Raw genomic sequence first — 16,095 nt, 5'->3', positions numbered from 1 at the left:
CCCATACCCTCCCCACCCCCCCCCCCCCCAGATTTCTGCAGGGTGTAAGAGGTCTGCTGGTAACCCAATTCAGTGAAACTCCCCAAATCCAAGCTCATTGCTCACCTCCACTATAAAACCAACTTCCTCAGTCTGTTCAATCCCATTCTTCCCTTGAGCATTTTATTGTAAGATGGCTGTTCACCACCACCACCTCAGGTCATTCCCCATCTATACTCATGATCTTTTCTACCTCAATTAAACCTCCAAAAGCCCAACCCCTCATTTTCAGATGATTATATCCCCTGCCCTCTCCCTCACCATATTTTTCATTTTTTTGTTCAATTTCTGTTTCATTCCCAATTTTCTTCTTCTTCTTCATGCTCTATTTGAGCTTGTATCAAGCTTTTTCACCACACCTGTTCTCTTCCCCCTCCCTTTCATCACATTCTTACCCATGTACATTCTTCCATATCCCTCTACCCTGCTGTTGTATTGTCCCCGACGTCCCCCCACCGCCCCCACCCCACCCCCCCATTTTTACGATGTTGTTCTTCTTTTAAGTTCTGGTGCATTCTGCATTGTAGTTTTTCCATGAGCCTCGACTTTGTATCCAAAAAACAGAAGATATAACATATTATGTGACGGATGTATAGTGAGGAATCAGCGGAAAATAAACAAGACAGGAAGAGGTGACTATTATTGGAGCAAAAGGGGAAAATGCTGTCTTCTTCCTTTTACATTTCAACTGAGCTAAATACTAGGTTCTGACTTAATATTTTTACTTTGGATAGTGAAATGTGTGTGGGTAGGAATGGTAAAACCCCTTGTATATATATATATATATGTCATGTAGCTGCAGTACTGGCATGTGCATGCCAATTATAATGGATCTAGAGTAGGGGGAAGTGTGTCCCATGGATCCTGTGTTGCCCTGGGGGAAAACTCACCAGCCCGAAGGGAGGCAGTGTGGTCCGAGATGTAAACTTGTGACGTATCCGCAGGTTTAAGGGGTGAAAGGCAAGATAACATCTAAGTCGGAGCTCCACATTCATTCCAAAAGGTAACACACTGCACATGCGCATCATAGGTACTTTCACAGAACATCAACAATTCTCCCCTAACCCCCTTCCCCCAAAGAAAACTACACAGCAGTGCAAGGTACAATCACTACAAGTTAAACCACACAGGTGCCTTGCACATGCGAGCAGAGTGTCACAAAAGGGGGTGACTGTGCTTGTGGAGTGCTGCTAATTGCAGGCTCAGGAGGATCCAGAGAAGGGGAAGGAGGAGGAGGAGGAGGAGGAGGAGGAGGAGGAGGAGAACAGGTTCCACAACACTATGATCGGGTTCAGACACATTGGATTCTGGTGCATGGCTCACAACTGGAATAGATACCAGAGGTTCACTTTCAATGGGTTGAACATGGCTTGGCGGATTGGGGTCACAATGCCTTAGGTGGAGCTGGTCAATATGTTTACGCACTTAGTACAGCGGATAAGCACAATAATTGTGCGTTTTATGAGAAAAGCATGAATTTTCTGACATAATTAGAGAATACCATAAGGTTTATTTTCAGATGTGGAGGGAAGTCAGATTTGACCTCTGAGGACCGTGAGAGGTCAAATCCAAGATGGCCGCCAGGCCACCGGGTCAAATGTTCAAACGTGTTTAATTTTGGAACTAAACAGTGTTAAAAAACATTTAAGGTGTCATTTCCAGCTAAGTTTGGAATGGCCATTCGTGTGGTGATACTTTCGAGATCGCCAAGAGCCAAGGAAATTACATTAAAAACTTTTGGACATTCTTTTGTTAAAGACAATGGATTGGACCTATGCAATATAGCAAAACTTTGCTTCCATTTTGACACTATAGGGATAATAATACAAACAAATTAACAGAATAGTCCCATGCTGGTAGTCTATTTAATACTTTATTAATAGTAATGATGATGATGGTAATGGTAGTGACCAAAATCTAACAGCCTCCAGAACAGAAGCACAATGCAGTGCACTTGAGCGCAGCTTTGGCACACTTGCACCGTCCAGTGCATCCTTTCTCACAGCGACAGCGGATCAATTAATGGCACGATTTTGATGCTTCGGGGAGAGTGGTCCAAAGCGGCTGCCACCCAGTTTTTTCCTTTGTCCAGCCCCAGTCAGATGGCTCTGGCATCTCTGGATCCAGGAGCAATGCCTGGTTCCAACAGTTGGCCTGGTAGCAGGTGCGCTTGATGTGCTGTTTGAGTGCTGCCTGGGTTGGAGGAATGTTCTCTGAAGTTCTAGACTTCTGTGTGAAGAGCTGTTTCCTGGCATGATTAACTTCCGTGCTCTCACTGGTTCGGTCGTACATTAGCACCACAAATCGCTCTAGCAGGAACATTTATCCTTCACTGACCTCACTTGGCATGCATAGGAGTTCATTGAAAGCATCATTCACCTCTGGGAAAGACTTCCAAGTTTCCCAGGCAGTCTTCTTTCCTCTGCCAGCGAATGCAGATACAGTGTCACACCCGGTGAAAGCATGAAGGACTGGGAGAGTCAGACACTGTGTTGGATTCATTGTGGCAACCATTTCGTGAACAGCTATGTAACGAAAGCTTGACCCGACACCAAAGGCAGCCCACAGCTCATTAGGAGCTGTCTTGCTGATTGAAGCTATAGCCAGTACTACCACATCAGTATCAACGGTACGTATGGTCACCTTCTTACACCCCTTTTGCACAGCATCTGCCACATGCAGAAGTAGACGAGTGTCGGCCTCCTCCTGCGAACATGGGGCAAGGCAGGCCAAGTATGACTCAGCCGGAGAGCAAAGGACTCCACTTCCATCTGTTGCATACAGTTCCTTGCCCTCTGCTAGAGGAAGATGAACAACTAGGCATGACAGGAAAGCAAACAATTTGGTTTTGTTATCATCACATCGAAGGAAGTCCTTCCAGTTCTTTGGCATCACAGTAGAAGGAGCCACTCTTTTCCTGGTGCCCTTTCCCCTCTTCTGTCTTGTTGAGGCTTTGAGGCTGGCGAGTAGGTATACATCCCAGACAAGGTCGATGTGCTGCTGCTTTTCTCAAGTTGGGCAGAGATATATGGTGCAAACACTCTTTCTCCATACTCTTGAAATGTTCTTGATGTTCCAGGATTTAGCATTTGAACCACAGCTGCACCATCAAGAATTGTTGCATCAGCCATAGGCCACTATTCTTTTCGAGCAGATCTGATTCCAGGCAGCGAAGTAGATCTGATTTAACCCCAATCCGAATTTTCCCTCCAGTTGACAGAGCTGGCGGGGCTGCCTGTTTTTCATGGGAGAAGAAATTGTCCATGTCTCCATCTCGTGTTTGACAGATGTACAGCCTCGAAAAGAGACCACAGTCACTCTTCAGTGCTGCGAGCTGTGCCTCCTGTTTTGACTTAATCTTGACCGGTGGCCTACTGAACAGTGGCAACTTGTTCTTTGGAAGTGTTTGTGTGATAAGTGTTGTACACTGTTCCAGCCTTTCTCTCACAAACTTGGTGTACTGCTCCTCACCAAGAGTCTCGATCCTTCTCACAGTTTCAGCCACTTGGGTGTCCACGATGTCCCTTGTGTCAATGACTAGTAGGTCTTGACTGTGTTCTAGAAATGGATTCCCCATCTCTTCCAGCACTGTCACAAGTGCCTTAACCTCCTTCAGGAATGCTGCTTGCACTCCAGGTTGCTGGTAATAGTGATGGTATCCAGTGTCACCAGCACCATCCTGTTGCTTTGTGGCCTGTTGCTCAAACTCTGTAGTGATCCTTGCAATTTCTGGCCCTGCTACCATCCAGCGTCTGAGTGCTCCAGGATTGCCAGTCAGTCCAATAGCCCCACCAGAAAGTTTCACCATTGCATTGTTCTGCTCATGGTACTGGTCAAGTGCCATGGCAGAGAACTTGTTGCTGGTTTTGCACACCACAACATTTCCAGATTTGAATTCTGATAGGACATCTAGGTGTTTTTCAGAGAGAGTCATGATGTCACGGATGTGTTCGGGAAGCCATCTGGAGTAGTGCGTGTGATCTAGGGCGAACATCCATGGCATGATCTGAGTCAGGGATTCCACGTACAGCTGGAAGTTGCCTTCACGAAGAGACCTGATGTACCGCAGCAAGAGAAGCTCCAATGACAAGGTCTTTAGCCAGTAGTCAAAGTGGACACTGGCCTTTGTTCACTGTATGCACCACTCCTCAAAAGGTGGACAATCAGGTTGCATGGCATCAGTATCATCAGATGTGCAGTCTTCACCGTAAGCTTGTTGGAGGAGTGTATAAAGGCTTGCAGCTGTGACCTGGTGTACATGGCAGGTTTTGGTGACATGGCTGACATGTATGAAGGAATTTGCTGTTCCGGAACTTGCAATGTCAGCCTGTACCAGGGTGTTCGTCCAGCCACTGTCTTCCAGCCAGTCACCCAGCAACTTCAACGTAGCCATGTCGATGTGTAGACCACCGAACATGATCACAAAATGTTTTTCTACGCAGTCTGGTTCCAAAATGAAGGACGTTTGAACATTAGACCTGGGTGACTAGTGGCCATCTTGGATTTGACCTCTCACTGTCCCCTCAGAGGTCAAATCTGACTTCACTCCACATCCGAAAATAAACATTATGGTATGACCTAACTATGCTAGAAATTTCATGCTTTTCTCATAAAATGCACAATTTGTTAAAATATGAGAGCTTATCCGCTGTACTAACTGTACATCCATTGGATACTTCCACAACAAATCTTCTTCTTCTTTCGGCTTCTCCCTTTAGGGGTCGCCACAGCGAATCATCCGTATGATCCGCATAGTGATTTGGCACATGTTTTACGCCGGATGCCCTTCCTGACGCAACCCTGGTCGCCTCTTACGACACAGGGATATGGTACACCTATTTTAACCGGGGTATACACCGGCCCAGTACACTGGTACTCATTTCGCCGACCTCGGAAGGATGACAGGCTGAGTCAACCCCCTGGTGTATTAATTCAGTGGCCCAACGGGGCTTGAACTCAGGTCCTTTTGGATCCCAAGCCGCTGCCCTAACCACTGCGCCAACACCAGGCTGGATACTTCCACAACAAATAAAGAGTTGATAATTCGATTGATTGCATGACCAGTGAACCATTTAGATCCACGGCTGGGATTCAGTCCAAAAACAAGATCGAACACATTGATGTCACATGGAACTGAGATCCTGTCATGTTACCACTTTTGTTTAAACTGGTGCTCAGTAACTCAGGATGAATCATGAGGATGGATCAGGGCAAAACTTATTTTTATCATTCGACTGAAAATCATTTCTGCACGTGTGCGTCCAGTGGTTGTGTGTGTGTGTGTGTGTGTGTGTGTGTGTGTGTGTGTGTGTGTGTGTGTGTGTGTGTGTGTGTGTGTGTGACCTCCACAACTCCAAAACCATCGACCAAGCAACGTGAAACTTTGCATTCACACTGATGGAACTCCAACGAAGTGCAGAAGTGAAAATTGGGTGTTCAAGATTAATTAAAACACCCCTTTTGAAGATAATTAACGGCCATATTTAATTATTCTTTATCGAGGCTCATCCTTGGTCAGCCTGCTGTCCCTTTCTGGGGTCTTAATTTGGCATTTTTTTATTTGCTCAACAATGCCCTGGCCTGAAACAGGCTGCAACAGTTTCTCAACAATAAAGTATTTACTTTTTTTCATTTTCCTCACTCATTTCATCGAATGCATCATCATCATTCCTACAAAATCGCTGGATACATTGCAATGCTTATAAATGCATGGATATGCCAGCGTCCGTGGCTTTATTTCATTTCCACACATGCCATAACCTCCCGAATCTCTTTATCTAAGCCAAATTTCAAAATTTAAATTGCTTTATTGACTTCAGCAATAGTTCCGACTGCTAAAAAAGTGTTCATTTGTCCAGTTCGGACATCGCTTGACATTCTGGGCATCTTCGGGTGCCTGGTGTTTATATGACTGATCATCGATCACTAATCGCTTGCCAAGGCAGCCATTCATTATCAACAATTTTGTTGGAGTGTTGAGTGATTGAGCCACTTGGCGAGTGATTTACAATGTTTGCACTGTCACTGAATTTTTCGATCAATTTGAACAAATTTCAAAGCACACTCGCCTGTGTTTGGCCATACAGTGCTCGCTCGCTGAAAATGTACAATTTTATTTTACACCACGTTTCCCCTTTTTGTCCAATCTTCTTTCATTATATGACCTGTCACTTCGGAATAGATAAGTACATATGAAAAAAAATTAAACATTTAGTTTTTAAAAGTTTATTCAATCGTTTTGTTGGAGTGCAAGCTTGGGTGGTTAAGCCTCTTGGTGAGCACTCTTCAAGCCTCGATGGTGATACTGCAATGCGGTTCTATGTAGGGACTTTTCCGGAGCTAGGAAGGCAAATAAATTAGATGACTTCAATGAGTAAAAATTGTTTTCAGTCGTTACAAAGCAATGAATCACATCACGGCAGGATAGCCGAGAGGTGCATATGCACACTCTAAGCTGTCTCGTCTGGGTTGGAATCGTGCCCCAGCTATAAACTGTATGCCTGGTGTTGGCTTAATGGTTAAGATGGCGGGCTTTGGATCCGATGGTCCTGAGTTCAAATCCTGATCAGCTGTTGAATTAATACTAGGTGAGGTTAACTCAGCCTGTCATCCTTCCGAGGTTGGCAAAATGAGTGCCAGCATGCTGGTATATTATGTTGTAGTGGCAACCCGTTCAGGATTATGCCCGATAGCCTAGGAAACTGCTTAAGCAGCACCAACGCTCTGCAGAGTATGGTCCCAATCTCCTATAAACTGTCATCACAGTGCTTCACAGGCAGGGCAATTCATCAATGTATGTGCCATCTCTCGGATGGATGTTAAACTGGACGTCACACCTGCAGGAATCCCCCCTCTCCTATTCCCCCCTCACCCATTTCCCTCTCTCCCACCCCTATCCCCTCTCTCTCTCCTGCCCACCCCTAATCCCCTCTCTCTCTCCCACCCTTATCCCCCTCTGTCTCTCCCACCCCTATCCCCCTCTGTCTCTCCCACCCCTATCCCCCCCTCTCTCTCTCCCACGAGATGAACACGAGTCCTGGAACCACTGACATACTATAGAAATTCTACAACCAACTCCTCAACATGCCAGATTCAGCTTCTGTTGGTGCTATTAATACACTTTCTTCATTCATGATGGCTTCATACACTGCAAGCAAACAGCCAAACACAGAGTACTCTTTTCATCAGTTTTCCTGAGGTTATCAAGACCACTTTCTCAGGCCTCTGTGAAACTGAGGCAAGTACCACCAGGTTGATCTTTGCAGGAATGCAAATGCAATGCATGTGTCACTGAATATTCCATTGGCACATGCCAAATATTTCATGCTTCCTTTGAATAGTACTCCATAAACATAGAGGATGTGTTCGAGCTCTGGATGTGGTTGCTAAAGCAAGAGACCATTGGAACATACAATGTATTGCCAAGGAAAAATAAATAAATATACAAATACATAGATGAAGAGAAAACAAAGAGCAAGAGGAGAAGGAAGAAGGAAGATAACCGAAAGAAGCAAAAGACATTGAACATGATAACCTGCACTGACAGTCAATACAAACTAGATCAGACAAAGCCAACTATCCAACACTGTACCAACCTGCGCAACGAAGGGTGTCAATACGGTGCCTAACCGGCTGAAGGCAACACAGGTGCCAAGGCTCAGGGCACGGTTCTCAGTCGGATAAACCTACCCACAGATATGGGGGCATTGTTAGATACAAGACCAGATCAATACACAATAATCAACACCCTCATCATCCCTCACATTATCAAAGGCCCCTGTGTTAATCGATTGGATTTGTGTGGTGTTAGTGTGGCGTTGGAATGATGAGCCTAAAATGGCATCCTCTTGTGTTAAAGATCCTTGTAAAAGCACATTTGCCATCAAGTGTTTTTCAGGAGTATTGCTTATCCAGAATGTGTGCATGGGGATAGAAACAATAGATCGTCCATGAAATACAAGGGAATACATGGAACTTCGATGAAGGACAAAGCACGAAGCCATAAGGACCATCATGCCTATGCATATTGGCCAACAACCATATATCCCTCTGTCCTTCAAGCTTCGAGATAGCTATAGCATTCTGGTTTAAACGTATATACTGTTTCTGCTGCCACTACTTTTCCAGAGTGACTATTCCATGCTTTAACTACTCTCTGAGTGAAAGACCCCTGCATTAAGGTCATCCTAACTCTTTTCTTCACTCTCAAGCTGGAGCCCATGATCCTATCCTTGTCTATTCTGCTGAAAAGGTCTTCCCCACTTTGTATCTGGCTGTACCTTTCATTACCTCAAAACATTTATATCAAATCTTACAATTATCTATTTTGTAATACATCAAGTCCTGTTTCGCTCCTCAGACCTGAGTTGAGTGAGCAAAGGAATCAATCTAGTCACTCTATGCTGAATGCCCTTTATGGCAGCTCTGTCCCTTCCCCAGATGTGGTGACCAAAACTGAACACAATATCGTAGATGAAGCCTCACTAAATTCCTATACAGTGGTAACACTACCTGTCTTGATTTATCTACACCGACAAAAGGCAAAAAAAAAACCTCTCCCCTCTCCTCTCCCCTCTCCCCCTTCCCCTCTCCTCTCCCCCCTCCCCTCTCCCCCCTCCCCTCTCTCCCTCTGCACCTCTGTCCCCTCTTTACCTCTATCCCCTCTCTCCCTCTCCACCTCTCCACTTCTCTCCCTCTCCCCCTCTCCATCTCTTCCCTCTCTCCCTTCTCTCCCTCTCCACCTCCCACCCTCTCCACCTCTCCCCCTCTCCACCTCTCCCCCTCTCTCCCTCTCCATCTCTTCCCTCTCTCCCTTCTCTCCCTCTCCACCTCCCACTCTCTCCACCTCTCCCCCTCTCCACCTCTCCCCCTCTCTCCCTCTCCCCTATGCATGGCCACATCTTTTAAGTTACAAACTCCAAACTCGAGGTAAAATATAACTTTGTGTGGGGGGTAACGTAGGCTATGTGGCTGCAGCCTCATGCGGGGGTCCGGGAGGAATTAATTCTCAATGTAAATGTGTACTATATCATGTGGTAAATACAATTCTCAATGTATTGGTGGTGACCTGGTGGTGGTGGTGGTGGTGACAGGGGGTATTACAAATTCCAAATTAATTTTAGCGACAAAGTGTTACTTATTCCTGTTCCGCTTCAGGTCACTTCCTATAGTTCGCAAGAAGGTAAGATCGACCAAAAAAAAAAAACCGAGTGTGTTTTTTGTGTATGTGTGTTTTGCGTATTTTGTTATTGTGATTTGTTTCAGGGGCTGTGGAACTGTACTTATAAAGCTGTAGTTGTGTTCATAACAGTTTTAGTGGGTATTTGTGTTTATTTATTGAAAGAAGCAGGGGGAGGCCTTGTGATAAGTTTAGTGTTTAAGTCAGTTGAGGCCTTTGGAGTATGGGGATTAAAAAGGGTATAAATAGAGACCAAAGGAGAAAGGAAGAAGAGTTCATAAATTATGATACTTGCTCAATGTGGGCCACGTCAACAATAGGGGAAGCAGAGGGTTCTTCCTGTTGTTGGAAGTGTGAGGAAATAGCCCACTTGAGGATAGTTATTATGAGGTTGAAGGAACGTGTAGATAAGTTGCAGTAAGTATCAGAATGTGAGAAATTTGTGGATAATAGTTGGTTATAGTTGTGGAGTGAGGTTGCTGAGGATATTGGAAGAAGTGATGGTGCAGTGGGGGCAGGCAGTGGCAATGGTGCAGCGGGGGCAGGTGGTGGTGACGGTGCAGTGGGGGCAGGCAGTGGTGATGGTGCAGTGGGGGCAGGTGGTGGTGATGGTGCAGCGGGGGCAGGTGGTGGCGAAGTGCAGCAGGGGCAGGCTTGGCGATGGTGCAGTGGGGGCAGGCGGTGGCGACAGTGCAGCGGGGGCTGGTGACGGCGGAGGTGCAATGGGTGCAGGCAGCAGAGGAGGTGCAGTGGGTGCAGGCAATGGTGGAGGTGCAGTCGGTGCAGGGCAGTGGTGGAGGTGCAGCAATAGAAATTGGTACAAATGAGGTCTGAGAGACAGTTTTTGTAGGTGATGAGACAATTAAATATGTAGATTCTTCATTCTGCATGGAGGATCGTATATATCAAATTCTGTGCAGTTTTGAAGGAGCGGGAGCGAGGGACATTGAATGAAGGTTAAACGATATTGTTTCAGGTTATGGTCGGATGACGTTGGTTGTGATACACCGAGGAGCAAATAATTTTGGGAAAGTTTATTCAGAGGTTTTGAAAAATAGATAAAGGATATTGGGTAAGCTGCTGAAAGTAAAGGGTTGTGAGGTCATGTTTTCTGGCATTCTCCCAAGATTAGGAAACAATATCGAAATTATGAGCAGAGCGATCGATCGATGTCAACCAATGGCTGGAAGAATAGTGCAGGGAGGAAGGTTTTACATTTAAGAAGCAGTGGGAATCATTTCAGGGACAAACGGAGCGTTTCCAGAATCATGGCCATATGTTAAATAGAAAAGGGCAGCAAGGTTTGCAGTGGGAAATAGGGAAGCAATTCAGGCTGTTTTTTAGGTCAGCACAGGGTGGGGAAGCTATCAAGGAAGGAACTCATGATGTAATTGTGATTAGTCAGTCCAGGCAGAAAATATGATTTCAGGAAGGGAAAAGTCAAACATATTCTATACCAATGCCAGGAGTTTAATAAGATGGAAGTGCTTGAAGCCAAAGTAGATAGCGAGGAGTACGATATAGTTGCAGTGGGTGAGACATAGTTTAAGGAGGAGAGTAACTGGAGGACAGGACTAGAATGCTACAAGGTGTATCGGTGCGATAGTAAGGAGAAAAGAGAAGGAGGAGAAGCAATCTGGGTAAAGGACAGCAATGCATCAAGAGAAAGGGATGACATTAAGGAAGGAATATATGTTGAGGATTCTGTATCGGTGGAGATTAGAGATTGGAAAAATAGTAACATAGTGGAAGAATGCTTTTATAGGGCTCCGGGTGTGAAGGACGAGGAAGAAAGAGTTTATGAGGAATTCAAAAGGGCATGTGGTAAGGGAAGAGTATTGATTATGGGGGATTTTAACTTGCCAGGGATAGATTGGGTCCATGAACAGGGAAAGGGCAGAGCAGATGAGGATTTTCCTCGTTTAAGTCCAGGATTGCTTTTTAACCCAGTTTGTGGAGAAACCCACGAGGGGGAGTGCAGTATTCGTCTTCCTTTTAAGTAACGATCCCAATATGGTGGAGGAGGTGAAGGAAGGGGAGCATTTCATATCAAGTGACCATCAAATTGTATGTGCAAAAATTCTGTTAAGGATTAGAGTTCAGGATAGTCGAGTAAGTCTATTAGATTTCAGGAAGGCAAACTTTGATGGTATAAGGAGAGAGTTGGGTGATGTACATTGGGAGACGCTAACAATTGGACGATCAGCATCAGAGAAATGGGAAATCTTCAAGGAGCAAATGTGTAGAGTGCAGAGTATGGACATTCCAATGAGGTATAAAATTTGAAGCAAAAACAGACCAGGGTGGTTGAGTGCTGAGATAAGGAACACTATTAAGGAGAAGCAGAAGGCATTTATTTGGTATAAAATAACAGGACTGGAGTTAGATTTACATCACTATCGGAGTAAACAGAGGTAAGTTAAGAAAATAACTTGGCAAGCCAAAAGAGAGTGTGAGAAGGACATGGCTGAGAATATTAAGCATAATCGCAAGCCTTTCTTTAAGTATATCAGGGGAAAAGAACAGGTTAGGACCAGTGTGGGCCTATTGAGGAATAGCACCAGGAGAGTGGTTAGTGAGGAAAGCGAGATGGCACGCTTGTTATACAGGTATTCTGCTTCAGCTTTTACACAAGACCAGTGAGGAGACTTGCCAATCACTGAGAATATCTATCAAGGAGGTGAGAAAGGGTTTTTTCAAAAGAACCAGGTTGGAGTGGAAGCAGGAAAGGAACAGCTCGGTAATGTAAGTGTAGATAAGGCTCCAGGTCCAGATAATATGCACCCAAGAGAAAATAGAGAAAGACAGGTTGATTGCTCTCTGTCATCTACCACCTCCGAACTGGTCTTGGACCCTCTGCTCTTTTTGTGCTTTCCACCTCCCCTCACCCCTCCCCTCAGGTTTTTGCAGGAATTGCACAGTCCACCATCAACCCCATTGTGGTGAAACAACAAAAATCCAGGATCACTGCTCACCTCCACTCATTTGTTCCTCTTTTTCCTCTTCCACATCTTCAATGTCATTCCTCCCTCCAGGTCTTCAAGACAGCTGTTGACCACCATCTCAGATCGTCCCCAATCCAAAACCATGATCTATCTACCCTCGTTAAACCCCCACCCCACCCCAATCCCTCTTCCTTCGAAATTTCCAGTTTTCTCTCCTGGGAGGTCCCTTCTGTATCCATATTGTCAACCTCGTGCATCCTCTTCTGCCCCCCATTCCTACCCACACCCATTATTTGTCCAAGTCTGCCTCTATGTTGGCCTTCAACTCTGCTGTTGGTGCCCCCCCCCCTTTCTCACTCCTGTTCCTTTTGTCCTGACCTATTCGGTGGACTAGGACTAGATCTTCCATGAGCCTCGACTATGTATACAATTAAAAAAGAAAAAAAAAAAAAACAAGTGAAGAGCAAATGTAATAGAGTCATCACAAGGAACCTGGATAGAATTTGGGTTTCAGCTGCCACTCCACAACCCTCAAACCCATCCAAGCACAGCCAAGTGAGCCTTACAGAAACAAAATTGGAGGAATTCACTTCTTCTCAGACACAAAGATAAAGAAAGTGAGAAATTAAGAGTAAATGAAATAAAATAAAATATAACAAGAAAAAGAAGCAATCAGAGATTGCAGACCCTTGCCAAGACTTAATTTGTGTGGTGTATGTTGTGTAGCGTCTGTGCACTAGTGTGTTACGTAATTAATGAGATAATTATAACTACCACTTTATAATTGCTGGCAATGATGACCGGGTGCCAGCACGTCCTGCTTTGATGCAACCCTGCTTTGATCGGTCACCTGACGCTGACCAATTACTTTTTTTCTAATTATTATTCACTAGTACGTGCCCGTAAAAAAGAATAAATAAATAAATGAATAAATAAATATTCAAACCGCGAACAACAAACAACAACCACACAGGCCGTTTCTTTGCTCTCGTGTGCCCATACGTGCGTGGCCCAGAAGTTCGAATATTATTCGCAGTTACGATTATTCGCAATTTAGTTTTAATACCCAATTATTCAATTAGCGCCAACGTATTTTACCTTTTCGCAATGTCGTGGCAAGGAAAAACAAAAAGAGAAGAGAGAGAGAAAAAAAATTACTTCCTGGTTAGGAGCATACCAGCACTCTGATGTTACCGAAATTTATACACCGGCTAATATGAAAACGATCATAACTTGGGCCATTGTGTTTAACTATAAATGCGCATAAGAAATCGAGAAATTATTAGAATACACGAAGTCATCATTATCCGGAAGTCCATACGTTGTAACCCGTAATGGATCCGGAAGCCCGTATGTTGTAACCCGTAATGGCGAACGCGGCTGAGCTTCCCTTCCCCATCGGCCACGCCCACGCAACAACGTGTCTATCATTGGTTGGTAAATAAATGGCCATAACTTGGGAAGCACTTGTCCGATTAATATCAAACCTTGAAAAGGCACATCCTCGGGTCCCCAGCAATATACCTGGCAAGTTTCAATTAGATTGGACCAGCGGTTGTCGAGAAACGGCGGTCACACACACACACACACACACACACACACACACACACACACACACACACACACACACACACACACACACACACACACACACACACACACACACACACACACACACACACACACACACGCAGAGATTGCTGGAATTATAGATAGATTATTCAATTGAATTTAAAATGGGATTGAAATAAATTCAATTCAAATCAAATGGAAGACCAAATCGGTATCGTCCTGCATTGGAGTAATCAGAAGGAACCCGAACACGCAAAAAGCAAAGATGAAGCCGTCAGGAGGAACCTGGATAGGAATCGCATTTCAGCTGCTACTCCTGCATCCTCAAACCTATCCAGGCACAGCCAAGTGAGCCTTCTTCAATAATAATAATAATAATAATAATAATAATAATAATACTAACAACAACAAAAAAAAAGAACCCATATCAATAAATTAAATAATTATGGCTGCCAAACCATGTGCCCGATGAAGTTGAAATTTAAAACATATATTCTGCATCACAACTAGATCATAACTGTGACGTTTCACATCGATTGATTTCGCAGTTCCAGAGAAAACATGATTTATTATTATTATTCAATCCAATATGGCTGCCAAACCATGTGACATATCAATCATTCCTGAACAAACTTGTACACACATGGCTTGGGGACCATTTGTGCGAAGTTTCCCCTCAATCTGTCCATCTGTTCTGGAGAAGATTTTTATAGATCAGGTCAGGTTAGGTATGGCAAGAAGCGCGGGTGCAGGGTGTCGCTGTGTCCGCTTTTTGTCGGAGCTCCAGGGCCTCCGTCTGGCCATCCCCCAGGCAGATGCCTGCCCATCCCCATCTCCTTGACATTCTGATCAACCGGCTGCAACCATGAGGCATGTAGTCGGCCCATTGGCCTCCTCCACTCACGAGGCTCCCTCCTTGAGAATAACTGGTGAGCAGGATCAGCATCAGGATAACAAGCTACATGTCAATACAGCTGCAGATGATGCTAATGGACCATTCAGGTAACAAATCTCATTTGAGTCTCTCTCAGCAACTGTTCGTTGGAAACAAAATCCGACCAGCGAGAGCCAAGGATTTTCCGAAGAGACCTGGTACCAAATGAATTAAGCGTCCATCTCAGATCCCTGGGAAGAGTCCGAGTCTCACATCCATAAAGCAAGAGTGAAAGCACCAATGACCTGAAGACTCAGATTTTCATCCTCCTGCACAGGTATCGGCAGCGCCACATGCCATGATCCAGTGAATCCATGACTCCCCAGGCCTGACCCAGACGTCTGTTGACCTCTGGCTCACAGCTATCAGAAATGAATATCACTGCCTAGGCAAGTGAATCTCTCTGTGACCTCAACATCCTCACCACGAACAAGTACAGACAAGATAGCAGCATCCAATATGTCATTGAAAACTTGGATCTTAGTTTTGACACAGGAAACCCATAATCCCAGCTGATCCGATTCCTCATTCAGCATCTCGAGGGCCACTAAAGGATACCTAGAGTGTCCTCAAAAATGACTGCATCATCTGCCAAATCAAGTCCAGAGATCTTGACATTCCCAACGTGCACCATAGCTTAATCTCTCCAACATCCTCCCCAGAATCCAATCCATACCAGTGCTGAAAATTGTGGAGGCCAGTACACAACCCCTGAAAACTCCAGTAACAACTGGAAATAAGTCAGAGATGGTACAACCACATCTCATAGCACTCTCAGTGCCAGAATATAGTTCAGACATCAGATTGATCCGTTTTGATGGCATCGTATGAAGAGCAAGAATCCTCCAGAGGGCATCCCCTATTCACTGAATCAAACGCTTCAGGGAGATCAACAATGGCTGCAAGCATCCCCTGAAAAACCTCTCACCTGCATTCCGTGAGGAACCAAAGAGCAAGGATATGGTCAATCATCGACCTCTTTGGTGTAAAGCCTGACTGCTCTGGATGCTGGTACTCAAGCAAATGGTGGCGAACCCTATTAAGAATTATACGAGCGAAGACCTCGCCCGGCACTGAGAGCAGCGTCACCCCTCAGTAGTTGTTGCAGTCCTGGCAATCACCCTTCCCTTTCCAGAGAGGGACAACAAGGCTCTTCCAGTCAGTAAGGATGATACCCGTGTTCTTGGCAGAGCACAGAAATGCTTGCAACGACATGAGCACAGCATTTCTACCAGCCTTGAGAAGTTTAGCATGGATGCCCCAGATCTCAGGAGCTTTATGCATTTCAACTAGTTCACCGCAGCCTGTGTTGCCACAAACGAAGGCGGATCACAGTTGATTTGAGCATCACCAATAGGGATAGTAACACCCCTGACATCTAACTCAACAGCTGTTGGATCAGCCTGGTACAGCCGCTCAAAGTAACC

At 45.1% G+C, this 16,095-nt stretch overlaps 1 protein-coding gene across 13 annotated transcripts in view; it reads right to left on the bottom strand.

Annotated features, from left to right (window-relative positions):
* The window catches only part of LOC147028865 (synaptic vesicle 2-related protein-like), a 360,308-nt gene that overhangs the window by 5,435 nt on the left and 338,778 nt on the right, over window positions 1-16,095 (bottom strand). For 10 of the 13 annotated variants that reach the window (XR_015057745.1, XR_015057744.1, XM_085879631.1 and 7 more), the window contains one exon: window positions 7,635-7,724. The exons of 1 other annotated variant lie outside the window; for it this stretch is intronic. Coding sequence is in view for 8 of the 12 variants with exons in the window: in XM_085879631.1 (XP_085735757.1) it covers window positions 7,635-7,724 (90 nt within the window). In the remaining 4 variants the exon portion in view is untranslated. Of the gene's footprint in view, window positions 1-929; window positions 6,379-7,634; window positions 7,725-16,095 lie in introns of all 13 variants that reach the window. 2 more of the 13 variants (XR_015057743.1, XR_015057747.1) reach the window with 1 other exon arrangement.

Source organism: Eptatretus burgeri, chromosome 4, assembly GCF_056783735.1.
Source record: "Eptatretus burgeri isolate ZD-2024b chromosome 4, Ebu_testis_v1, whole genome shotgun sequence".
NCBI classification, from domain to species: Eukaryota; Metazoa; Chordata; class Myxini; order Myxiniformes; family Myxinidae; genus Eptatretus; species Eptatretus burgeri.
Note: the sequence above shows the minus strand (reverse complement) of the source record. Positions and strands in the feature narration are given on the sequence as shown.